This window comes from Neovison vison, chromosome 4, assembly GCF_020171115.1.
Source record: "Neovison vison isolate M4711 chromosome 4, ASM_NN_V1, whole genome shotgun sequence".
Taxonomy (NCBI): domain Eukaryota; kingdom Metazoa; phylum Chordata; class Mammalia; order Carnivora; family Mustelidae; genus Neogale; species Neogale vison.
In genome coordinates, this window is record NC_058094.1 from 29,029,481 (window position 1) to 29,053,281 (window position 23,801).

General features: G+C 37.3%; 1 protein-coding gene across 1 annotated transcript in view; it reads right to left on the reverse strand.

Moving 5' to 3' along the window:
• The window catches only part of PKHD1L1 (PKHD1 like 1), a 157,742-nt gene that overhangs the window by 34,550 nt on the left and 99,391 nt on the right, over positions 1-23,801 (reverse strand). The window contains exons 52-61 of the mRNA XM_044245081.1: positions 22,482-22,641; positions 21,248-21,419; positions 17,873-17,961; positions 16,886-17,034; positions 14,926-15,055; positions 13,303-13,421; positions 12,502-12,631; positions 5,788-5,961; positions 2,374-2,477; positions 748-877 (exon numbers count right to left, since the gene is read on the reverse strand). Of these exons, the coding sequence (XP_044101016.1) occupies positions 748-877; positions 2,374-2,477; positions 5,788-5,961; positions 12,502-12,631; positions 13,303-13,421; positions 14,926-15,055; positions 16,886-17,034; positions 17,873-17,961; positions 21,248-21,419; positions 22,482-22,641 (1,357 nt within the window). The remainder of the gene's footprint in view (positions 1-747; positions 878-2,373; positions 2,478-5,787; positions 5,962-12,501; positions 12,632-13,302; positions 13,422-14,925; positions 15,056-16,885; positions 17,035-17,872; positions 17,962-21,247; positions 21,420-22,481; positions 22,642-23,801) is intronic.

The window sequence follows — 23,801 nt, forward strand, 5'->3', positions numbered from 1 at the left end:
ATACAGATTTGTAATGAGTACTATAGGGGACATCTTCTGTGTTCCCATGAAATCAGTTTTTCTAGTTTGAGCCTGACAAATCAACCTCTTAAATTTTAGAGTATGTCCTTTGAACTCAAACTCTTTAATAGTCTAACTGCCTTAGACTCTTCTGGGGTGCCTGTTAAATATGTGGGTTCCATATATGAGACCCCACTCAGATTTTAACAAACACACACATCAATTTCATATATATTAAATGAGTTTGTATTATGCTTTGTACAGATATTCAAGAAAGGATAACTTCCTTACATCAAGTCCAAGTACCATTAAATAGTAACCTTTACTTGTTATTTTGATTTTCTTTATTTTGATTGATGGGTGAGAAGTATTTTAAATATCATAGTAAAAATGTCATAGTAATTTAAACTACTGGTGATTAGATAATTCACACACGATCATGGTCTGGTAAATAATTCTTCTAGAGTTGTACTGTCCAGTATGATAGCCATAGCCACATGTAACACCTTAAATGTAAAGTAAGTATGATTAAATTAAGTACAATTAAAATTAAAAATTCTTGTTCTTCAATCATAGTAGCAACATTTTAAGTGCTCAGTGGCCACATAGAGTTTAGTAATTACCATAGTACAGATAGAGGCCACTTCCGTTCTTTGAAAACAATCAACCGGACAGCATGGCTCTAGAGTCTTCAGATAAGATTGTCTCAGAAAGCACATTATTTGGACAAAAATATTATCATACTACCTTCCCCCACTGTAAAGTGAATGATGTTGTCTTCTATGTCCAATCCATCTGTCCCAAACACACCAATTGCTGGGGAAAAGCCATTGTGAAAGGCACAGCCTCGAATATAAGAGGAGCCACGTTCTTGAATCTATGAAACATCAGGATCCAGTGAACATTTTAAAATAAAATTAAAATGTATTTAAAGAAAAAACTTGAAGTAGGTGATTTTCGAGAGACAAATCTTGATAAATAAAATACTCAGAGAAAGACAATTATATGACCTCTCTGATGTGAGGAATTTGAGAGGCATGGAAGTGGGGTGTGGAGGAAAGGGATGGAAAAAATGAAACAAGATGGGACTGGGGAGGGAGACGAACCATAAGAGACTCTTAATCTCAGGAAACAAACTGAGGGCTGCTGGCCGGGAGAGGGGGATGGGTTATGGACATTGGGGAGGGTATGTGCTATGGTAAGTGCTGTGTAAAGTGTGTGTAAAACTGTGTAAAAAAACTGTGTAAAGTGTGTGTAAAGTGTGTAACACTGATGATTCACAGACCTGTACCCTTGGGGCAAATAATATATTATATGTTAATAAAAAAATAAAATACTCAATTCATGTTCCATGAAAAAATATGATTTCCTTGTAGATCTTTTAATCCTGGGAAATTTCCATATATCTTCAATTTATGATTAAATAAAACAAAAATGCAGATAAAAATTCTGAAATACTTTTCTATGCCTTTGTATTTCTATCATTATCTATAAAATACTAAGGAGCTAAAATTTTTTTCAGAATAGTTTATTATATAATGAGCAGGGAATTTTTTTAAATTACAAAAGTTAATACTCTAGGCAGGAGGTTATAATTCAAAGGTCTGTAGGAACCAACCAATGAGTAAGTTTGGGGTTGTAACCTCAAGCCTGCAAGACTATTTTTTTATTTCCATAAAAAAAAAAAAAAATGTGTTCTCTCTCATTTTTTCTTCAACCACAAGCCTTCTAAGCCCATCTATTTTCTCACTTTTGACAGAAGCATGAATATACAGACAAGGTTTTCGTTTGAGAAATGTAAGCAATACTCACTTTGTTCAATAGAAACTATTTATAAATAGTTTAATCACTGCAAAATAAAGTGGAGTTATGAAATAATATCATAGAGTTTTAATTATTTTACATCTGTGCTCTTTTTTCTGTTTTTTTGTTTGTTTGTTTTGTTTTTTACTGATTTTAAATAAATGTGTGAAATGGGTAAGTCAGATGCTGCTACGAGTCTAAAAAAGTTGTTGGAAAACGTACCAAAGAAAGTTTTATTAGATCATCATCTTAGAAATTCTAAGATATTGGGGTGCCTGCGTGGCTCAGTAAGTTAAAGCCTCTGCCTTTGGCTCAGGTCATGGTTCCAGGGTCCTGTGATCGAGCCCCACATGGCATTGGGCTCTCTGCTAAGTAGGGAGCCTGCTTCCCTTCCGCTCTCTCTGCCTGTCTCTCTGCCTACTTGTGGTCTCTGTCTGTCAAATAAATAAATAAAATCTTTAAAAAAAAAAAAAGAAATTCTAAGATATGACTTTTTAGTAAAGATAAATGAAAATAAAGTCAAAATCAAAATATTTTATTTTGAATATATGCAAAAATTCAAGTACAAACCTGTCCTAAGTTAAGAAATGTTACAGCGTATCTTGGATCTGTGCTATCCCTGAAGCCTTCTTGACCACCGTGATAAAATTCCACATTACTTATCCTTGCATTTCCTGGCAGGGTAGGGAGGGAAGAGTGACAACATTTTTTTTTTTCTTGAAACACAATAAGAATTTTTGAAAATCTACACGAGTTGTAATTTTCCAAATCACAAATTTGCTTTCAACTTTTTCATGGATATCTCATTCATTCTTCTTTGCTCCTTTAATCCAAATCAGGCAGTGTTTCTGAACTTTTTTTTCACTGCCCCCTACAACAGTCTCTTTAGACTTTTTTCCCCAATAGCCTCCCTTTCCCATGGAATTTCAATACCTCAGCTATACTACATATCTGTTAATGTATGGTGGCTCTTTGGAGGGCCACAAAACTATTGCTCATATAAATTTTTCTGTCCTGGGACACCTGGGTGGCCCAGTTGGTTGAGTGTCTGCCCTGGGATCAGGTCCTAGGATGGAGCCTGCTTTGGGCTCCCTGCTCAACTAGGAATCTGCTTCTCCCTTTCCTTCTGCCCCTCCCCCTTCTCATGCACTTGTATGTTCTCTCTCTTCTTTGCTCACTGTCTTTCTCTCTCTCAAATAAATAAATAAAATCTTAAATAAATAAGTTTTTTTGTTCTGCAAGAATCAGATTTCATCCCTTTGGTAGTGATACTGTTCCTGTTAGAGAAGCATGACATAATTCACAAGACATAATTTACCTGACAGTTGAGTTTTGATGTTCTAAAGATATTTGAAGGGCATTATCTTTACATAATCCTTTCCAGAATATGCATTACCAAGTATCTGCTCATCAGTTTGTCATAAGTACTACTGAAGTGACAAGAGGCAATTTCATAGATTGGTAATAACAGCAAAAACAATCCATGAGCCAAGGGCTACACTAAGTGCTTAAAAGGCAATTTGTGATTGAATTCTCATACAATGTCCTGGAGGCACAGAGATTCATGGCTGGTAAAAAGCAGTAGGGGAGATTCCTCATTCCAAAAACTGATATTTAGCAAAATGTGTTGGAGAAGAATTACTTTTTACTAGAAGGGAAAAGCCTGTCTCAAAATCCATGAGCCAGCAATTGGATACATGGTGGAGAACACAATACTAAGATTGAGACAGAGAAGAAACAGTTACTACAGAGCATCTGGCCCTACAAAAGCTGTAGATGTTCATTAACATCGCTAAACAATTTACAGAAGCAAGGAAAGGTTGTCATAGGAACAGGTCCATCATGGGATCTGAAGTGGATTAGTATCTAAGGTCAGAGCAATTTGATCCCTCTAATAATCTATCTAACTTTAAGAGGGGACAATATCTCTGCAGAACACTATGAGGATTAAATGAGATAATATGTGTTAAATCCTTAGTACAGTGCCTGGAATACCATATGATCATCATTACTGTTACCATCATTAGTTATGCTCCTGTTGACAAATAGGTAGAAGCTATCGTGGGATGGCTGCTTGCTCAATATAAAGGTTTTCTGGAATTAGAGCTGTTGCAAAAATGCAATAGACAGAATTATGAATGAGGACCTGCTAAAACATTACAAGTAAGAATAAATGACCGGCTCCTGGTACCCAGACTGTGGGATCTAAACACCAGCTTTCAATAAAAAGAACCAGCATTACTTGGAGGGATGACTTATTTCCAAGCTCAGAAAAACAAAACAAAAACAAAAAACATATATTTGTCATATCAGAAAGTGAAGAAGCTGATGAAACCTAAGTCAAAAGGCAGAGGCATCAACATGAAAATGTTCTGAAGGTCACTGATGGGGCAATTTCATTTGTCAATGGTAATCGGGCATTTCTAAAATGAGGCATATATGAACAATGGCATATTATTCAGTCATAAAAAGAAAGAACTCTAACCATTTGCTACAACACTGATGGACCTTGAGGGCATTATGCTAAGTGGGGTAATCAGAAAAAGACAAATACTGTATGATGCTTATACGTCCAATCTAAAAAGGCCAAATGCATAAAAGCAGAGAGTAGGATGGTGGTTACCAGGAGCTGGGGTGGTGGTGGGGTGTGGAATTAGAAAGACGTTGTTTAAGGGTACAAACTTGGAACTGGTGGAGAAATAAGACTTGGAGATCTCATGTACAACAGAGTGGTTACAGACAACAATACTGTATTATAAACTTCAGAGTTGCTAGGAGACCAGATCTTAATTGTTCCTGCCACAAAAAAGACATAATGTGACATGATAGAGATGTTAGCTGACACTACGGTGGTAATCATACTGTGATATACGAATGTATAAAAATAAATAGAGTGTATACCTTAAACTTTATATGTCAATTATATTTCAGAAAAAAATATATGCAGTTGTTTCAAAATAACCCAGGGGCTTGAAGAGAATGGGTGGTCATACAATTGAAACAAGATTGACCAAAGTTGATCACTGTGGTAACTAGTGATGGGTACACTGGGATACGTTATACATCTCTCTATGTTTGAAAATTTTCCCTCAAACAAAAAATAACAGACCTATCATGCTTTTTATAAACAACTTCTGTCTGGGTGAGAGGCTGGGCTAGCTGTCACCTAAGGTCATGGTTAATTTGGTAATTCTTACTGTCTGTGAAGAGAAAATGAGTGGAAAAATATTACAGATTTGCTTTTGGAGCAATGGAACTTTTAGATCGCTTACATAATCCCTCTCCAGGAAGATTATTCTCTGTTAAAAACAAGAAAACCGGGGTGCCTGGGTGGCTCAGTGGGTTAAAGCCTCTGCCTTTGGCTTGGGTCATCATCCCAGGGTCCTGGGATCGAGCTCCGTATCGGGCTCTCTGCGTGGCAGAAAGCCTGCTTCCTCCTCTCTCTCTCTGCCTACTTGTGGTCTCTGTCAAATAAATAAATAAATAATCTTAAAAAAAAAAAAAAAAAAAGAAGAAGAAGAAGAAAGAAAAGAAAACCAGCCCAAATTGAGAGCTGATTATGTTCAACCCAAGTTACCAAACCAAGACTGAATTTACAGTTCCTCTCCCAGAAATGGAATCTTAAACCAGTCCATCAGGAATCCCCAGATCAGCACTAGTTAGGGAATGTGCCTGATTAGTCCCTGCCACCCCTAAAGGGAAGTAACCTTGCAATAACCAGTTTGCTTTTTTTGCCTAGTATACCTCCCAGGTTCCTGTTCTCTTCTGCCTATAAAAGTCTTTCATTTTGCACAACTCTTTAGAGCTCCTTTTTATCTCCTAGATCGGATACTGCCTGATGCAGGAGTCACTGAATAAAGCCACTATGATCTTCAAAATGTAGTCACTGAATTTTTTTAACACATGTGATCGTAAAAAAGAAGTGTAATTTAAGAAATGACTGAACACAGAAGAGACTGTGCTATATTCCAAATCTGTACCAACCTTTAAACGTCATCATATTCTGAGTGAATGAGCTGACCAGGACACGTGCGCCGAAAGATTCCTTGAACCAACCTGGATAATCTTCACCAAGTATTTTGATGTTCCTACTCAGTATCCCAACATCAGCTGCTAATGTATAGCTCTGATCTGTTCCAGGAACATGGTATCTTTCAGCTGCAGCAGAAGGACAGTAGATTATTACCAATGCTGAAAAACACCTGAGTTTATTAGTTCCTTTGTAATTCACAGGCTGTGTAACTTTCTTTCTTTTTTGTGTGTGAATTTTCTTTTTTTTCATTATTTTTTAAAATTTATTTTATATCTTTTTAGTGTAACAGTATTCATTGTTTTTGCACCACACCCAGTGCTCCATGCAATCCATGCCCTCCTTAATACCCCCCACCTGGCTCCCCCAACCTCCCACCACCCCCCCTTCAAAACCCTCAGGTTGTTTTTCAGAGTCCACAGTCTCTCATGGTTCACCTCCCCTTCCAATTTCCCCCAACTCCCTTCTCCTCTCTAACTCCCCTTGTCCTCCATGCTATTTGTTATGCTCCACAAATAAGTGAAACCATATGATAATTGATTCTCTCTGCTTGACTTATTTCACTCAGCATAATCTCTTCCAGTCCCGTCCATGTTCCTACTAAAGTTGGGTATTCATCCTTTCTGATGGAGGCATAATACTCCATAGTGTATATGGACCACATCTTCCTTATCCATTCGTCCACATCTTCCTTATCCATTCGTCCATTGAAGGGCATCTTGGTTTTCCACATTTTGGCTAATATTCATGAATTATATTTGCATGGTTAAACATACACAGATAGCAGAATGAAATTATGATATCTTTTGTTTTTATTTTTTTTCTTCCCAAGTTTTTACTTAAATTTCAGTTAGTAAACATGCAGTGTAATATTAGTTTTGGGTGCAGAATTTAGTGATGCAACACTTATAAACAACACTCAGTGCTCTTCACAAGTGCCCTCCTTAATTCCCGTCTCCCATTAAAGCCATCCCCACGCCCACCTCCCCCTCCGGTAACCATCAGATTGTTCTCTGTAGTTAAGACTCTTTTTTTGGTTTTCATGTCTTTTCCCCCCACCAAATTCATTTGTTTTGTTTCTTAAATTCCACGTATGAGTGAAATCATATGGTATCTGTCTTTCTCTGATTGACTTATTTTGCTTAGCATAATATAGATCTCTAGCTCCATCCACGTCATTGCAAATGGCAAGATTTCATTCTTTTTGGTGGCTGAGTGTGTGTGTGCAGGTGTGTGTGTGTGTGTGTGTGCGTGTGTTCCACCTCTTCCTTATCCATTTGTCAGCCGATGGACACACTTGGGCTCTTTCCATAATCTGGCTATTGTTGGTAATACAGCTATAAACACTGAGGATCTTGTATCCCTTTTAATTAGTATTTTTGTATCTTTTGGGTAAACAACTAGTAGAGCAATTGCTGGATCATAGGGTAGTTCTATTTTTAACATTTTGAGGAACCTCCATACTGTTTTCCAGAGTGGCTGATCCCTTTTCTCCACATCCTCACCAACACCTGTCGTTTGCTGCATCGTTAATTTTAGCCACTCTGACAAGCGGGAGGTGATATCTCATTGTAGTTTTGATTTGTATTTCTCTGATGACAAGGGGTGTTGAGTATCATGTATCTGTTGGCCATTTGTATGTCTTTTTTAGGTGTTAAGTTTGATAAATTCTTTAGAGATTTTGAATACTAACCCTTTATCAGAAATGTCATTTGCAAATATCTTCTCCCATTCCAAAGGTTGCCTTTCACTTTTGTTGATTGTTTCCTTCACTGTGCAGGTTTTTATCTGGATGAAGTCCCAATAGTTCATTTTTGCTTTTCTTTACTTGCCTCTAGAAACATGTCTAGTAAGAAGTTGCCATGACTTATGTCAAAGAAATGGTTTCCTGTATTCTCTAGGATTTTAATGGTTTCCTGCCTCACATTTAGGTCCTTCACTGATTTGGGGTTTGTTTTTAAAGATTTATTTATTTGAGGGGTGGTGCAGAGGGAGAGGAAGAGAGAAAAAGAAGCAGACTCCCCACTGAGCATGGAAGCTGAAGCTTATGACACTGAGATTATGATCTGAGCTGAAATCAAGAGTCAGATGCACCAGGCACCCCTCCAGTTTGATTTTATTTTTGTGTACAGTGTAATAAAGTGGTCCAGTTTCATTTTTTGCATGTTGCTGTCCAGTTTTCCAAACACCATTTTTTGAAGGTACTATTTTTAAAAATTTTAATTAATTAAATTTAATTAATATATACTATATTATTCATTTCAGAGATAATTTAGTGATTCATCAGTTGCATGTAACACCCAATGCTCATTACATCAAGTGCCATCCTTAATGTTTGTTTTTTGGGAGATTTGTGGTTATTGATTCAATTTCTTTGCTCGTTATTGGCCTCCTCAAGTTTTCTATTTCTTCCTGTTTCAATTTTGGAAGTTTGCAAGTTTCTAGTAATTCATTCATTTCTTCTAGGTTGTCCAATTTGTTGGCACAGTTTTTCATAATATTCTCTTAAAATTGTTGGTATTTCTGTAGTGTTGGTTGTTATTTCTCCTCTCTCATTTGTGACTTTATTTCAGCTCTTTCTTATTTCTTTTTGATAAGTCTGGCTAGGAGTTTGTAATTTATATTAATTTTTTCAAAGCACCAGCTCCTGGTTTCATTGATCTGTTCTATTGTTTTTTAAGTTTCTACGTCATCTATTTCTGCTCTAATCTTTATTGTTTCCCTACTTCTCTTGTGTTTAGGCTTTGTTTCTTGTTCTTTCTCAATCTCCGTTAGGTATAAGGTTAGATTGTTTGAGATTTTTCTTGCTCCTTGACATAGGCCTGTATTGCTATATTCTTCCTTCTTATGGCTGCTTTTGCTATATTATAAAGGTTTTGGACCTTTTTATTTTCATTTTTATTTGTTTCTATGTATTTTTTAATTTCTTCTTTGATTTCCTGGTTCGCCTATTCATTGTTTGGTAGCATGTTGGTTAACATCCATGTATTTGTGGCCTTTCCAAATTTTTTCTTGTTGCAGACTTCAAGTTTCATAGTGTTGTGGTCAGAAAATATGCATGATATGATCTCGGTCTTTTTGTACTGTTGAGGCCTGATTTGTGACTTAGTATGTGATCTATTCTGGTGAATGTCCCACGTGCACTTGAAAAGAATGTGTATTCTGCTGGTTTAGGATGAAATGCTCTGAATATGTCTGTTTAGTCCATCTGGCCCAGTGTGTCATTCAAAGCCATTGTTTCCTTATTGATTTTCTGCTTAATCTGTTGCTATAAGTGGGTGTTAAAGTCCCCTACTATTCTTGTATTATTATTAATGAGTTCCTTTATGTTTGTTATTAATTGTTTTATATATCTGTGTGCTCCCATGTTCGGGGCACAAGTGTTTACAGTTGTTAGATCTTCTTGTTGGATAGTCTCTTTTATTATGATATAGTGCCCTTCTTCATCTCTTGTTACAGTCTTTCTTTTAAAATACTAGTTTGTCTATGGGGCACCTGTGTGGCTCAGTGGGTTAAGCCGCTGCCTTCAGCTCAGGTCATGGTCTCAGGGTCCTGGGATTGAGCCCTGCATCGGGCTCTCTAATCAGTGGGGAGCCTGCTTCCTCCTCTCTCTCTCTGCCTGCCTCTCTGCCTACTTGTGATCTCTGTCTGTTGAATAAATAAATAAAAAATCTTAAAAAAAAAAAAAGCTGGTTTGTCTATATAAGTATCACTACTCCAGCTTTCTTTTGACATCCATTTGCATGATAAATATTTCTCCATTCCCCCCCCCACTTTCAATCTGCAGGTGTCTTTAGGTCTAAAATGAGACTTTGCAGGGGCGCCTGGGTGGCTCAGTGGGTTAAGCCGCTACCTTCGGCTCAGGTCATGATCTTGGGGTCCTGGGATCGAGTCCCGCATTGGGCTCTCTGCTCAGCAGGGAGCCTGCTTCCCTCTCTCTCTCTGCCTGCCTCTCTGTCTACCTGTGATCTCTCTCTGTCAAATAAATAAATAAAATCTTTAAAAAAAAATGAGACTTTGCAGACAGCATATAGATGGGTCTTATTTTTTGTTCATTTTGACAACCTATGTCTTTTGATTGGCGTGTTTAATACATTTATATTCAGAGTAATTGTTGGTATATATGTATTTAGTGCCTGTTTTGTCATTGTTTCTGGAGATTTTTACATTCCTTTCTTGTCTTTATCAATTTTGGTCTTTGCTTTCCACTCAAAGAGTTCCCTTTACTATTTCTTACACATCTGGTTTAGTGGTCACAAACTCCTTTGTCTGGGAAACTCTATCTCTCCATCTCTTTGGATGACAGCCTTGCTGGATAGAGTATGGTTGGCTGCAGATTTTCCTCATTCAGCACATTGAATATATCATTCTTTTCTCTCTGGCTTGCTAAATTTCTGTTGAGAGATCTGCAGCTAGTTTAATGGGTCCTCCCTTGGAAGTTAGGGACTTCTTTTGTCTTCCTGCTTTTAGAATTTTTTTCGTTATCACTATATTTTGCACATTTAACTATAATATGTCTTGGTATTGGCCTACTTTAGTTGATTGTGATGGGAGTTCTCTGTGCCTCCTGGATCGGGATATCTGTTTCCTTCTCCAGATTAGGGAAGTTTTCTGCTATGATTTCTCTAAACAAATTTTCTGCCCCCTTTTCTCTCTCTCTTCTGGGACTCTCATGATACAAAGATTAGTGCATTTGATGGAGTCACTGAGTTTCCTAAGTCTATTCTCAGGATCCACAATTCTTTCTCTCTTTTGTTCAGCTTCATTTTTTCCCATTATTCTATCTTCTATATTATTTCTTTTTTCCTCTGCTTCCATCCTTGTGTTCACTGTATCCAGTCTGTTTTGAATTTAGTTATTCCATTTTTCATTTCTGAATGATCATTTTTTAACTTATCTATTTTTTACTATTTTATCTTTTAAGGGCCTCATGAAATCGTCCATTCTTTTCTCAAGTGCAGCAAATATCCTTATGATTGTTGCTTTAAATTCTCCATCAGGCACATCACTTATATGTTTCCCTTAGATCTCTGGCCATGATCTTATCTTATTCTTTCTTGTGGAATGAATTCCTCCATCTTGCCATTTTGCCTACATCTTTGTCTTCTTCTGTGTGTTAAAAAAGCCCGTTATGTGTCCTGCTCCTTGGAATAATGGCTTAATGAAGAAGATGTCATCTAGTGTCCAGGCCCTGGCACTTAAAGCAGTGTCTCTAGTGTGTCCTGTGTATACTCTGCTGTTGTGTTTTGATTGCTCTATCCTTCAGGCCAGTAATCTGCAGAGTTTCTCCTTGCCTACGGCAGGTCGTGTTTGGTCCTTGGCCAGGGTATGGCGAGTTTTAACTGGGTATGCTCTGTGGTCTGCTTATTAAGTAAGACCTGATGCTACTTCCACTAGAACTGAAACCCTGCAGAACTCTGTTTAGGAGACATGGTATGGGCAGGGGTTTCTGATGGTCTTCTGTGGAAGTGGCCTATTGTATTGGGAGTGAGGCACACTTGATCATGAAGGGCCACACTGGCAGAGTGCAGGGGTATGAGACTTGATGTAAGCAGGCTAGACATTCAGTGCCAGTGCTGTGCTTTTTACTCCAGTTGGCTCTGCATTTATGCTGAGGGGTGGGAGTGGGAAATGGTGCCAGGGAGCTCCTTTATCTCCAAAGAGGAGTCACTGTGCATGCTGCATCTCAAGGAAGCACTCCCAGAAGAACAAATAATCTCTTCACTGTATGTCCCAGGTGTTTTTCAGATCACTGGTTACACAAGGTCTCCCCTCATCGATAGTATGCTTGCCTTCTCTCCAGGAGCAGTGCAATGTCCTCTAGGCTCTATCTCAGCCAAGACTGCTGACTTTTTAAAACTCCAAGCTTTGTGGAGGTGGTGTGGGCAAGGGGCTGTGCTGGCTTTCTGGGGAAGGCTCTCATTGCTGGGACTGAGGCAGGCTTGACTGAGAAGGGTAGTTGTGCCAGAGCACAGGGCTGTGGGACTTGGAGCACACAGTCTAGTCAGTGGGTCTCGGGCTGAGCTGTATTCTACATGTGTCTCTGCACCTATGTTGAGGGGCAGGGGAGGAAAATGGCACCTGCTGCTCTTTTGTCCATGGAGAGAAATCTCCTTGAAAGCTACCTCTTATAGAAATGCTCCAAGAGGAGGGAACAGTCTTTGTGTTTTATGCATTCTTCAGATCCTGTCATCTCTGCCCTGTCGCCCCACTTGTTCGTCTGCTTGCCTTCTCTTCAGAAACAGAGCAATACCCTCAAGGCTCCATCCCAGCCAATCCCCCAACCTTTGAAACTCCAGTCTTCAAGACCCACTGGTAGCAAAACTTCATGAAAATCAGCCAATGGTTTTGGGGAAGTGTTCATCTTATACTTGCCCCTGTGTGCTATGCTCTCTCTTGCCTTTCTGTGCTACCAGGGCTTCCTTCTGCCCCTCCACCCAACCCCACCCCACCACCAGTGCTCACACTCTCTCAAATAAATAAATAAATCTTTTAAAAAATCACCTAGAAGATTGTTTAAGACAGAAAGTGCTAGTCTTGTCCCATGGGATATTATATAGTAGTCTTTGCTGAATATTTGCTGAATCATTACAAAGGAGAGCACTAAAAATGTGAGTATTTCAAGACATTTAATTACAATTCTATTTAGTTAGAAAACAGCCACTTACCAAGGTGAGTGTAGGAAAGGGTATCATTGAGAATGAGAATTTTCTGGTCATGCAGGATTTTAATGATACTTCTAGTTTCTGTCTGGTGGAAATCATAGCTTGTGGTTGTTATCACAATCTCCTCTCCCTCCTTGGAAAAATTCAAGTGCCAAATTCAAGAACAATTTTAAAAATAGGTTTCTATTTCTTAATAATAACAGTTTAAAAATTCTAATTTAATTCATATCTGATTAGCAACATGGTATTATCAGAAGAAACTATACATTGAAGTCTCTAAAAATAAATATGCTTGAGTTTGACATTAAGGATTCTAAATTTTGATTAATCTCAACATTTCCTCAAATTTAATTCAGTCATTAAATAAAATCACAGGTAATATACTTTTTAAAAATTAAATAGATCAAAGAAAATATATTCATATTTTTATTAAAAACTGGTCAGCACAATATTCTTAAGACTTAAAAATTTCCCCAGACTTTTTCTTTTTATGTATTAACTATTTCTTGGTATTCCTGAAATGTGGGAAAGACAGACATAAAAAACTTCTCTTACTCAAAAACTTTCATATTTTCCTTTCATAACTAATATATAAATAATATCTTTATATATTCTGAAGGCCCTTTAAAGATCCCAATTTTTAAACACCTGCTATGAGGTAAGCTTTAGAGTATAAGCTAATACAAAATATACATTTCTCATCTGATTAATCCTACAAGAAAGTAAATGTCCATGAGGGTAAGAAACCTTTTTAAGTTGACCCACTATGTGTTTTCAGTTCCCACTACATACTATTTCCTGTACCTGCCAATCCACAGCATCCTTTAGAGAGAGGACTTTGGAACCTGCCTCTGCAGTTTCTGAGAGCTTAGTTTTATATATTGAACGTGGAATTCCATGAAGATCCAGCTCGCCAAATACCCCTGAAGGAGAAAAAACTTCTATGTATTTACCACATAGTACTGAGTGAGGTGCTAGTATAAAATGAAACAGTACATTGATATATTTTAATAAGTGATTGGACATTTTAGAATGAATGGAATGAATTTGGATTATTTGCTCAGGGCTATACAAGAAGACTTTGCCCCTCTGACCCACTTCTAGGAATCTGGTCAATAGAATTAAAGCCAGTGCCCAAGGATATGGTGAATAAGGATGCCTACTATGGTAATATTTGAACATATTGGGAAAATTCTAGTGTACATCAATAAGAGGATGATGGAATAAATTATACTAATACAGTAGGATAATATACTTTAAAAAGGAAGATGGTTATCTATAAATATTGATCTGGAAAGATATCCATAATATGTTAACTCAGTAAGAAAACTTAATATCTTTAGTTTGACATGTAAAAACTACTAACTATTAATACTAGTTTCCTCATCATGGGGTAGAATCAGAAAGACATATATTTTTTCTTAATAGTTTTCCTTGATATTGTTTGTGTTGTATGAAATGCTACTTTTGAAACAAACAAAAAAATAAACTCACAAAAGCAAATATTTTTCAAGACTGAATTTGTCTGTCTTGGGACATTTACCAGTGGGGAGCTGACTGATTCAATCTGATGTTATTTTTTATGTTCCTCTTTCCTGTCACTGTTTTAGGAACTGTGTGGGAAAGCAATGGCAGCACATGCTTGTATGTATCTTTCTAATAATTATCCATCAGTGTTCATGAATGAGGTTATTAATTATGAGCAAATAAATGCTCTCAGTTCCTTTACTTTCCAGGCTTAGATAGGAATATGTGCAGCCATACAAATCCGACTGGAAAATATAAAGTTTAGCCTCAGTTACAATTAGATAACTCATAGTAGAGACAGTTGATTCACAGATTATTAATACTGTAAGTGGAATAATGTACAGAAAAGTTACCTTTTAAGGAAAAGGACACTAAAATATGAAGAAGTATGCTTGTTTATATAAAGGGAAAATTATAAAGAAAACCAGATTAGAGAAATAATACACATATAGAGAGATTTATGTTAGTTTTGCAATGGATTGCATTTTAGTTTCAAATACACACAACTATACCTACTTTAGGGTAAGATGTTTTAATTAAAATTGGAAGGGGAGGTGAATCGAGAGACTATGGACTCTGAAAAACAATCTGAGGGTTTTGAAGGGGCAGGAGGTGGGAGGTCGGGGTACCAGGTGGTGGGTATTATAGAGGGCACAATTGCATGGAGCACTGGGTGTAGTGCAAAAATAATGAATACTGTTATGTTGAAAATAAAAAATAAACTTAAAAAAAATTTTAAATTTATTTTTAAAACCCTTTAGTTGTAAATAAATGTCTATAAAAGTTTCTGATACCATAACATCTTGAACTGATTTTGAACTGATAAGTATTTTAGTGCTATATGTTTTAAAATAGATTTTCAAGACTGATATGATACTTTTAGTATCTGGAAATACATACCTAAGACCTTTGATCCTTGATTTGGTCCTTCTGGAAGAGTCCACTCTGGAGTAGAATGATTTCCTCTAAGAACAATCTGTAATTCTCCTTTAAAAGGGTTGTCTTCCCAACCAGCAATCAATCTACCTCCCTGCAGTGAAGGAGAAAATTGTTAATACTTAAAAATTGAGCAGAAAAGAATTTCACCCGCAAAAAAGGAATTAGGAAGATACTGGCAGCCTCTAGTGAAAACAAATGAAATCTATTATACAAAGAACAGTATTCTATGTGAAAGTGACCTTGATTTAACTCTGTCACTTTGGGATGGGCAGTTTAAATGACTTTTCCAAGGTCAGTTTCAGTAGGTACTTGTGGTCAGTGCAGTACCTAAAATAGACCTGCTTACACCAAAACTCATACCATTTGGACAGATCATGTTTTCTTTTGCACCATGTGACATATATGAAATACACTCTTCACACTTAAATCCATGCTACGGCCAATTAGGAGCCCTCATTGTTAATAATAACAGCTATTACTAAATGCTGACTGATTCCATGCCAGCCATAATGTGTAAGGCTTTATGTCTATTATATCATTTGACCTTTATATTAAACCCATGAATTGCTATTATTATTCTCATTTGATAGGCGGGAAAACGGGTGCTCAAAGTGGTTAAATATCTTACCCAAATTCCCAACTGACAGCGAGGCTTAGGGACTAAGTTGACACTTTAATTTACCTCAAAGCTCATGCCTCTAAATACCAAGATATCACATATTTTTAAAGCAGTAAAGCCCTATTTTTTTTAAGATTTTATTTATTGGGCAGAGAGACAGAGATCACAAGCAGGCAGAACAGCAGGCAGAGAGAGAGAGGGAAGCAGGCTCCCTGCTGAGCAGAGAGCCCAACTCAGGGCTTGATCCCAGGACCCTGAGATCACGACCTGATCACGAAGGCAGAGGCTTAACCCACTGAGCCACCCAGGTGTCCCATTAAGGCCCTATTTTTATCAAAGAAAAGCTACTACACACTTAAAAAAAAAGATTTTATTTATTTATGAGAGAGACAGAGTGAGAGAGAGAGCATGAGAAGGGGGGAGGGTCAGAGGGAGAAGCAGACTTCTGCTGAGCAAGGAACCCAATGTGGGACTCAATCCTAGGACTCCAGGATCATGACCTGAGCCAAAGGCAGTTGCCTAACCAACTGAGCCACCCAGATGCCCACTTCTACTTTTTAAAAAAATTTGAGATAGAGAGCAATGAGAGTGAGAATGAGCTGGGGGAGGGGCAAAGGAAGAGGGAAAAGCAGACTCCCTGATGAGCCAGGAGCCCAATCCCAGGATCCTGGAATCATGACCTGAGCAGAAGGTAGACCCTTAACTGACTGAACCATCCAGGCACCCCTAAACACTTTTACTTTTAATAGCACTTCATAGCTTTTTTCCAGAACTCCTGGGGATTCTCTAGTAGTTAGACCAAGTTGCGGGTTTAGGTTTACCTAATAGTAATACAAATATTCTACATACGATTAAAAATGGGCAAACTTCACAGTAAGAAGTAGCATAATTACTCCCTAAGTAATATGTAGCCACCAGTTGAAAGGAGAGTGGAAATATGTTGGACTTAATGAGGCTTGCGTCTCATAGGTTAGAGCCAATTGTGTTTTTTACTCATATCAACTGAATATTCTTTCTTTTTTTTTTTTTAAGATTTTATTTATTTATTTGACAGAGAGAGATCACAAGTAGGCAGAGACACGGGCAGAGAGAGAGGGAAGCAGGCTCCCTGCTGAGCAGAGAGCCTGATGTGGGACTCGATCCCAGGACTCTGAGATTGTGACCTGAGCCGAAGGCAGAGGCTTAACCCACTGAGCCACCCAGGCGCCCCTGAATATGCTTTCTTATAATTTTTTTCAGGAAATCGCCAACATCTTAGAATTTGACTAATAAAGGTATAGACCGTAAGACCCTCCCTCTTACCTGAAGTGATATGTAGGTAGCATTCAGAACAATTTTTCTGTAAGAAGACTCTGCAGCTCCCGTGTTATGTTTATCTTCCAGTTCCAGAACTCCCCAAATAATGAGACTTTCCATTGGTGGAATATCTGTGTCTGCTACAACCCATGCTCCTATAAAACAATACTTTAATATAAGAAATATAATTCATAATATAGCTTATAGATAAATGAAACAAGATGGGATTGGGAGAGAGACAAACCATAAGTGACTCTTAATCTCACGAAACAAACTGAGGGTTGCTGGGGGGAGGGGGGCTGGGAGAAGGGGGGTAGGGTTATGGACACTGGGGAGGGTATGTGCTATGGTGAGTGCTCTGAAGTGTGTAAACCTGGTGATTCACATATCTGTACCCCGGGGGATAAAAATACATTATATGTTTATAAAAAATAAAAAATTAAAAAGAAAAAAATATATAGCTTATAGATAAAAACACTGACACCCTTACCAGTGAGTCTTGGTTTCAAAGTTTATAACCCTTTTTCCACACAATGACTTATTCTTGACTCTTCCAGAAAATCTATTATCCTTAATATTCACGTTTAAATCCACATAAAACCCAGGGGTGCCTGGGTGGCTCAGTTGGTTAAGTGACTGCCCTCAGCTCAGGTCATGATCCTGGAGTCCCGGGATCGAGTCCCACATGGGGCTCCCTGCTGAGCAGGGAGTCTGCTTCTCCCTCTGACCCTCTCCCCTCTCAAGCTCTCTCTCTTACTCTCTCTCTCTCTCAAGTAAATAAATAAAATTTTTAGGAAAAAAATAAAAAATAAAAAATAAAAAAAATTCACGTAAAACCCAGAAGGCTAGGTCTGGTATCCACAACACACTACTAGAATCCATCTCTTCACATTTGCTCTCTCAAGGGGTGTGGCATAGAGGTGCAATTCTAACTCTGTGCTATCTGTCCTAATGTAACAAACACAGGCATTTTGTCTATGTTTATGTACTTACCTTCAGGAATAACCACATTTGCTCCTGGGTGAGGTATAGTATAATTATTTTCTCGAGATGATTGCCAGAAGGAATCATTGGACCATAAGCTGAAAAGAGAAGAGAAATAGTTCCACTAAGGATTACCTTTACATACTTAATGACCATCTCCTTATACTACATGTTTTGGGATGATAGACTGCAAATTAGAGAATTTACAATTTCACTAAGTAGGCAAGCTAATAAGTACAATTGGTAGAAAATACAACACATATGACTATACGTACAGCTTTTCTTTTTCTCCATTAAAGAAAACTTCCTTTTCATCTACAGTCTGAATCACCTTTTCTCCCACTAAATCCTCATTGTGATACCCAGATTTTAGCTAAAATGTAAATTATTTAATTTCCTTATAAGATTTCACATGGTAGAAGGGTGCCTGGTGGCTCAATGGATTAAGCATCAGACTCTTGATTTTGGCTCAGGAGATGATCTCATGGGGAGACTAAGCCCCACTTCAGGCCCTTTGCCTAGTGGGGAATCTGCTTGAGATTCCTTCGCTCCCTCTCTTTGCCCCTCTCCTGGCTTGCACTCTCTCTTGTTCTATCTCTCAAATAAACAAATCTTGAAAGAAAAAAAAAAAGATTTCACATGGTAGAAAGTGAAAAGAAATTCATCCCTTGTCCTTTTAAAGATCCTTACATATGGTGCTACTGCATGGGGGCAGGCAGTGAGAGGATAGGGTTGTTCGATTTTGTGAAGGGAAGGATAGAAGGGTAGTCTCTGAACTGGTAAGGATGCGTCAATGAGGTTAATGCCCTGGGCTGGGATCAGGGATGTCGTGTCTGCGACCAGATTGAAGGTTATGCTCATCTGAAACAGATATAAAAAGTGCTTTGGAGGAGAAGCAGTCTCCACTTTTCATCATTATACCTTCCAGAAACCACCCCAATGCAAATTGTTGCAAAGAATATTATTATAAAGTTGATGACATTTTCCCACTGGAAAACATTTACAATCAGAGGTTGTTTCCAGAACTAGTAAGAAATTTAAAAATTCCATGATACGAATTCTGGAATTCTACAAAACAGTCAATATATAGTTTGGTTAAAGTGTACTTACATTATACATTTGAATTATTAAGTTTTATAACTAATAAACATGTTAAAATTCATTATAAAAATTTGTTTTACTAGGTTTAAAAGAAAGATTAGCAGTTAATTTAGAATTAACAATAAAACATTATTTTTCAGGAAGCAATTTCCGAGAAGGTTCTGTTTAACAATTGTTATCTTTCTAACTAAAAAACCTGACCAGCATTATATGGATTCCATCATTGATTTTATCTAGTTTTTCTCAAGATTAATAGCCTTTCATTCTTATCCCCAACAGCATATGCATGTTATATATTGTTCTTCTTACTGCCCACGGTTATGATCCATAGAGCCTAACACCTCTTAAACAAACCATATGTGTGTTGCATATTGGGGCTTTGTATCCTAATCTTGAGGTACCCATCCTGGATCAAGATTCTGTTTGTTTTCACTGATAGCTATCTGTATAATTTAAATTAATAAATCCAATTATAGTTATTTCTAGTGAGCAGAACTCATACTGTCAGGGGTGTGGGGAAGCTATATGTTAAGACATATACATACATGTAGCATACCAACATATTCCTCTATCACATCCTGGTCTAGACCAATCTAAATCTACCATGTGAGTACATAATAAATATTAATTAAATTTTCAATAATTTTATCTATCTTAGACTATATAAGGACTTTTGGCCAATAACCCTGATGGCATGTCTCTCTAAATCTTTTCATGAAAAAAAATAAAATAAAGTCTTTTCAGGAGCCTCCCTCCTCTCTCCACCACCCCTCTGTAATACTGACAGAGCAGCAAAAGTGATCTTTCCAAAATGTAATTTGGAGTACATTGCTTCTCAGACGAAAATCATTTAGCTTTTTCTATTTCTTAAGACTAACTGCCTGCATGACCTGACTGGTCTGATTTCCACTTGTTTCCAACACCATTTCCAGGACACTCTCCTCTGCTCACAGGGGTCCAGCTACGCTGTTTTCTCTGTTCTTAGATATGCCACACTCTTTCCCACAGCAGGGCCTCTGCCCAGGATGCTTTCTGTGCTTAGAACGCTCCTCCCCCACCCTTCACATGGTCAGCTCTTCCTCACCCTCTGGGTATCAGCTGGAATGTCCCCTCCTGTGAGAGACTATCCCTCATCACTGTACCAAAAGGAGGTCCCTCCCATACTACTCTCTCCCAGCTGCCTGTCCATTCCCCTTATAACCTTTATCTCAACTCACACTCGTGTACTTTTTTTCATTTACTCTTTTGTTTCCTTGCTTTCTTGTGTTGGCGTCTATCTCTTTGGTTAGAATGGGAGTGGGATGAGGGCCAGGATCACATCTGTGTTGTTTATAATTGACTCTCCAGTGCTCAGCACAGTGCCTGGGCCATAGCAGGTGCACAAATATTTTTTAATGATCAAATTAATATATCAAAAAATTCAATTATTATTTTTATGTACAATAGTTACTGCTGTATCTGTATATTTTGGAATGTAATTCAAGTAATAAAAAACACTTGAGTTGTGTTTGATGCATAGAAGCGGGTTATTACGTGCCCACTAAATGTTAGCTTTTTTCAACACAATTGCTATTTTTATGATTACCATCTGTCCCTAACAGATAAAAATATACATCAGATTAGGATAATACTTTTAACGGCCTTAAAAGACTAGTACCAACTATCACATGCTAGTTCCATGATGTATGATGATTACTATAACACAAGATAGAGAGTGATGTTCCACATGAAAAATAAAGATAAATGGTTATATAAGTTTCAAAGATAGAAAAATCATTTTTAACTGTAAGAATTAATAGATATTAGGGGATCACACATTCAAAACAAAATTAAATAAGTTGTATTAGGAGATTTGGCCATCACAGTTATTGTAGACAAAAAGACACTACCTACTAAGAAAGGATTGGATTAATGAGGAGATTTCATTTCTCTTGCTATTCTGGAGGTGTCATCAAGAAGTTCTGTGATCTTGGATAATTCACTAAAGGTCACTGACTTCAGCTTTCTCACCTTATCATAAGAGGGTTGGTCTACTAGTCCATATCCAACATTCTGCAAGTCTAAGATTACCAGTAACATTCACACAAAACCTTTTGTGAGATTTTTTCCATTTTCTCATCAGGGTGGTTATAAGGCCCATGTGAAGTACTGAGTGTGAAAGCGACTTGTGACTTACAAGGCATCGTTCAGGATGAGGACATTATTTTCTCACCCAAGAGTGACATGTGAAAAGAATTCTGTCAAGTGTTATGGAAGGTATTAACAAACAAAAGGCCTATATACTTATATGTGGCTGGTCGCTTCCTGGGAACTGGTTTTCTTGATGGGGGATGTACAGGAAAGCAGTCCTGGAGAACGCAGCAGTAAGCTTGGAAATTAATAACCACATCTTTCACATCAGGATCCAGGGTCCCAGAAATGGGCTGGCTCTGCTGAACGTCATTTCGTCCTGACACTGAAAGTGAAACAATTTAAATTAATATGATGATGAAATATAGACAAAATCATGGCAATTTGAAAATATTCTTTAGAAGATAACTTGGTAGAGGTTCAAATGTATGCGATATGTATGAAAAAATTCTGATGAAAAGCACACGTCTTTTTTTTTTTTATGAATATATTCACTTTTTAATATATGAATATATTGCCAAACAATATTCCAAAATGGTTGTACCAATATAGCAGTGTAAGAGAGTTCATTTGCTCCATATCATAATCAAAATATGATATAATTAGCCTATTTGAATTTCTGAACATTCTCATTGTGGTTTTTTTTTTTTTTTCCCCAATTTATTTATTTTCAGAAAAACAGTATTCATTATTTTTTCACCACACCCAGTGCTCCATGCAAGCTGTGCCCTCTATAATACCCACCACCTGGTACCCCAACCTCCCACCCCCCCGCCACTTCAAACCCCTCAGATTGTTTTTCAGAGTCCATAGTCTCTCATGGTTCACCTCCCCTTCCAATTTACCCAAATTCCCTACTACTCTCTAATGCCCCTTGTCCTCCATGCTATTGGTTATGCTCCACAAATGAGTGAAACCATATGATAATTGACTCTCTCTGCTTGACTGATTTCACTCAGCATAATCTCTTCCAGAAAAGCACACGTCTTATTGAGAAGCACAGAAAATGTCTTGACAAAAAAAATATTTTGGAACTCAAAATTTATTCTTGAATATTTTTTAGTTCCACCAAATAATAAAATACTAAAAAATGAAACAAAATATTTGACAGCTTCCTTTGTACTCATTTCCTCTAATTTTGTGAAATAAATGTTAGGGCCATTTGTAACCATGTTGGCATTATCTCCAAACATAAAATGTAAGCTCTTTATTCAACTCAAGGTCTTTTTCAACATAAATTTAATCTCCAATCCTTTTACTCAGCAAACATTTCTTGAATCATACTATACAGAGACACTCTATAACAAATTTGCCCATTAAGCAATTTTTCTCTTCCTTCAGACAAAGCATTGGATAAAATAATCACTTTTGCCTAATGAACACATACCCAAGTAATATAGAGTACTTGTGTTTGCTTCAAGGTGCCAGTCTCCATTCTTGCTAGTATTCCAACTCAGCGGATTTGAAGAGCCATTCCTCATGTCAATAACTTTAAACATATCAGGATTTTGAGTGAAGTTATGAGATACAATTACATAATCTTCTTCCTAGAAGTGTTTGTCCCCAAATATGATTTTATATGTCAATATCCTGCATAACATACATTAATTTTCATGACATATAATTAGCCCTTATATTTAGACTTAAGTTTTGGTTTTAGTTTGTCATCCTACTTTCATTTTTGTTTAGCAACATTTTATATGCCTATGACAAAAATGCTAACTCTATCTGAAGGCAATGAAAATCGCTTTCTGTACACACACACACACGTATTTGAAGAATGTTTTATTTCTGTAGTATTTGAAAAGATTTAAAACAATGCTAGGTCTTGTTTTTGGCTACACATATGCAGTGTAAGTAGAAGAACACAAATGGGGATGAAAACACCCAGTTCACTGGTGACCACTGGAGGTGGAGAGTGGGGAATGAGATAGAGGGGGCCTTAGAGGGGGCTTTCATTTCATCAAAAATGTTTATTTCTCTAAAAAAAAATCAAAAGTAAAGATTCACAGAATGTTTCACAGAAACATTTACAGAATGATCATTTATAGACTAATCCAGATAGAGCTTGGTGGTGGGCACAACTATGACAGGAATTGCCCTGTCATTGTCTATATTTGGTATATTTTAAAATACAAATTCTAAAGTCCTTAACTGGTACCTGGTATATCATAAGCACTCAATAAATGTTAGTTATTTTCATGGTAATAAGAATAAATGAAACAAGATGGGATTGGGAGGGAGACAAACCATAAATGACTCTTAATCTCACAAAACAAACTGAGGGTTGCTGGGGGGAGGGGGGTTGGGAGAAGGGGGGTGGGGTTATGGACATTGGGGAGGGTATGTGCTTTGGTGAGCACTGTGAAGTGTGTAAACCTGGCGATTCACAGAACTGTATCCCTGGGGATAAAAATATATATTTATAAAAAATAAAAAAATTTATAAAAAAAAAAATAAGAGGACCCAAGCTTAGTATTTGGGGGAATATGGCAAAGATATGGCTTACATCTGATTCGTCACAAAGTTCCTTTTTTTAGCTTGCTTCTTCGATTTAGGGTAGGTCATGAAGTGTGTGGACTTCGACAGGTCAGCATGTGAGGCAAGCACATTCTGGGCTTAACAACTGGTCTAAGGATAGGAAGTAGGCTGCATTCGCCTAATATACAATCATCATTATTAGAAGATGAACTTTATAGCTCTTTGT